The 2,865-nt window shown below is 34.5% G+C and overlaps 1 protein-coding gene across 4 annotated transcripts in view; it reads left to right on the top strand.

Annotated features, from left to right (window-relative positions):
- The first annotated feature begins 368 nt into the window (after positions 1-368).
- The window catches only part of ZCCHC2 (zinc finger CCHC-type containing 2), a 28,678-nt gene continuing 26,181 nt past the window's right edge, over positions 369-2,865 (top strand). For all 4 annotated transcript variants that reach the window (XM_027899113.1, XM_027899116.1, XM_027899115.1 and 1 more), the window contains exon 1: positions 369-476. In XM_027899113.1, coding sequence (XP_027754914.1) covers positions 389-476 — 88 coding nt within the window. In that variant the 5' untranslated portion in view covers positions 369-388. The remainder of the gene's footprint in view (positions 477-2,865) is intronic.

The following is a 2,865-nucleotide window of genomic DNA, read 5'->3' as shown; positions in this document are numbered from 1 at the left end:
GAGAGAGAAAGAGAGAAAGAAAGAGAGAGAGAGAAAGAAAGAGAGAGAGAGAAAGAGAGAGAGGGAAAGAGAGAGATAAAGAGAGAGGGAAAGAGAGAGATAAAGAGAGAGAGAAAGAAAGAGAGAGAAAGAAAGAGAGAGAGAGAAAGAGAGAGAGAGAAAGAGAGAAAGAAAGAAAAGTGAAAAAGAAAGAACCGAAGTGGCTAATGACCATCTTTTTGCCACTCTCAGGATTTCTCTCCTGTAGAATGCCAAATAAAGCGTAGTTTGTGTTTTTTTTTTTTTTTTAAAGTTGCTTTTTAGAGTAAGGCTTAATAATATACATTCAATTTAGACACTTTCTTTTTTTTCCTTTTCTATTTAGAATGACTTTTCCCGTAGTGACTGCATGTCGAGTAATGAGACCAGTTTGCTAGAACGAACCACAGCACCTCATGATGGAGTACCGATGGCTTCCCATAGACCTCAGCGGGAAGGTATGTTGTCTGTGGTTCATTTTGAGGAACACTAAAATTTGCCTGGAGTTTTAGAAATCTTGTATCTGTCTTGGTGTTAATCTGAAAGAGAAGTAATCTGCAATGATTCTAAGTATAATATCTTCTCTGCTGCGTCCTTGGTCTTTTCTTTATTGTAACAAATTGTCATTCCTGTCTACTGCTAACTACTTGTGAATGAAAGCATGAAAATTGATTGCAAAGGGGCTTTCCACTGAAAAAAGGGATGAGATTATGGAGAAAACAAGAACATTTAATGCAATTGTATTAATAGTGTTATTACAAGTATTTAGATTTTTTTAAGCAAAACTAAACATGAAGATAATGTGAAACAATGGATAGATTTTGCTGCTTGATTCAGTTGTATTTGATTAATAATAAAAAAAACCCCACCCTTGTATTATAAACTCGTATATAAAACTACCAGACAGGAAGTTTTTATAGAAGTGGCAGTTTGGAGAAGTGCGAACCTTTCATAGAAGTCTATCTTTTGGCTCTGTTGGGGAGAATGAGACCAAGGCTTCTGAGCGTAAACAACTCTAATATGCAATTGCCAGCACCATTTCTTCTCTTTGAAGAAATAAGCATTATTGAAAACAGAGTTATTCATACCCTTTATTCTCCAACAGGATCAGCAGATCACTTGTCTACTCAAAATTAGTCAACAGATAGTCTGCAGATAGTAAAGAGCTGACAATATAGGAAAATGGTTGCTATTTATTTTATCCTCATAAATGTCCTTTTCTCTCTACTGTGGAGATTTAATTGCACTTTGAAGGCAGGCAATTTGAGAGTTTTTGATTCCTTGAATTAAAAGAAAAGCAACAGAGAAAGATTATGGCAGATTACAGACAACAAACCTGTTTCAAATCCTTTTACGGAGTTCAAAGTGTTCATATTCACGAATTAGAAACACAAAGGGAGAATCTCTTTAGTAACACTCTTGAATTAAGTAACAGAAGCACAGAAAGGTTGAATAATTTAATCTAGCAAAAAGCTTAAGTATTCCTCTGCATTTGTATTATCATGGTGAGAAACCAGAGTGAAGGATCAGAATACTTTTGTGATATTTGCTATGCAGTTATGTGATAGAGAGTCCCTGCTAACAGAAATCTCCTTCCTGGGTTTAAAATGCCACTGATAGTAAAACTTAGGTTTTATTGTCAGCTGTGGTAAATATGAGTTTTAAAAATCTTGACTTAGACTTAAAATGGAAGCAGTGTCATGTATACATGCTTGACTTAATCATCCTGAATGCATGTGTTGTGTCCAGAATGGATGTGGAGATGTAGCATGCCTCATTGGCTTGTATATTTAGACATTTCTGCTCGGTCTAGCCATTTAGAATATTTAAAATGTGATTGTGGAAGCAGAATTTTAAAGCAATCTCTTGATGCTCTGGAGCTGAAACTGTGCAGCAGCAACAGTGTAATTACCTGTTGTATCGCATATTACAGTGAAGCCTGCAAGAACAACATAAAGAAGTTAAGAGTGTTGAAGGTACTGCATTGTGATATAATTTTTTTATACCAGAGGACAAATTTTCAGCCCTGGGAACATTCAATAGTTTAAAATAAGCACAGTCTCATTAGAGAAATAAAACTTGTCTGTGAATGTTAATGATGTTAATGGTCTTAGATTCCTAATTAAGTATGCTAAATATATGCATGTAGTGAAATGCAATTTAAACCGCTATTCTCAGTTCCAGTCATGGGAATCAAGTTTTTAGTTAAGTTATGAATATGAACTGTGGTATCAATTGTAACATTAGCCATTAAGAAATTTTACTGCACCAAAACTCACGTTGCACTGTGGTTCTTCTTCTAACAGCACTTTAATCTATACCAGACAGGTAAAAATTGAGGTCACTAAACATTTGTCTTTTCATAGAACATTGATGTATGTTACTGTCTGGCATCCTTAGCTCATCTCAGGTTTCTTTGCTTTGTAATGATCAATCTTCATTAGCTGCTAAAAATGAATTGATTGTCTAGCTCTTTAACTCCCAGATAGAAGATTATCAGTATATACTAGCACACTCAGTAGTTGTCTGTCTTTCTGCTGACAGAATTGGAAGCTGTAGCACTATCACTAGACTGATATGCTGGCTTATTGTTCCTTTAAGAAAATTGCCAATATTTAGTTCTCTTAGAAATGGCGTGTTTGATGGGGATAAGACTTTAATTGTAACTTCAACAAAATTAATTAAAAAGCGTTTACCTTGTATTACATGGTAATATCCAAGAATAAGCTTTGTAACATACGCTTACAGGAGGTTTATTTTTTTAAGAAAAAATATTGTTGTTATGAGTAGTTCCCAAAAAACTGCTTAAAAATAGTAGATAAAAATCAAAAGGAAAACATTAGCTAT

The sequence above is a fragment of the Empidonax traillii genome, unplaced genomic scaffold (genome assembly GCF_003031625.1).
Source record: "Empidonax traillii isolate 1590-97213 ecotype Southwest subspecies unplaced genomic scaffold, ASM303162v1 scaffold644:size547830, whole genome shotgun sequence".
In the NCBI taxonomy this organism is placed as follows: Eukaryota; Metazoa; Chordata; class Aves; order Passeriformes; family Tyrannidae; genus Empidonax; species Empidonax traillii.
The sequence above is the reverse complement of the archived record's forward strand: the minus strand, read 5'-3'. Positions and strand labels throughout refer to the sequence as shown.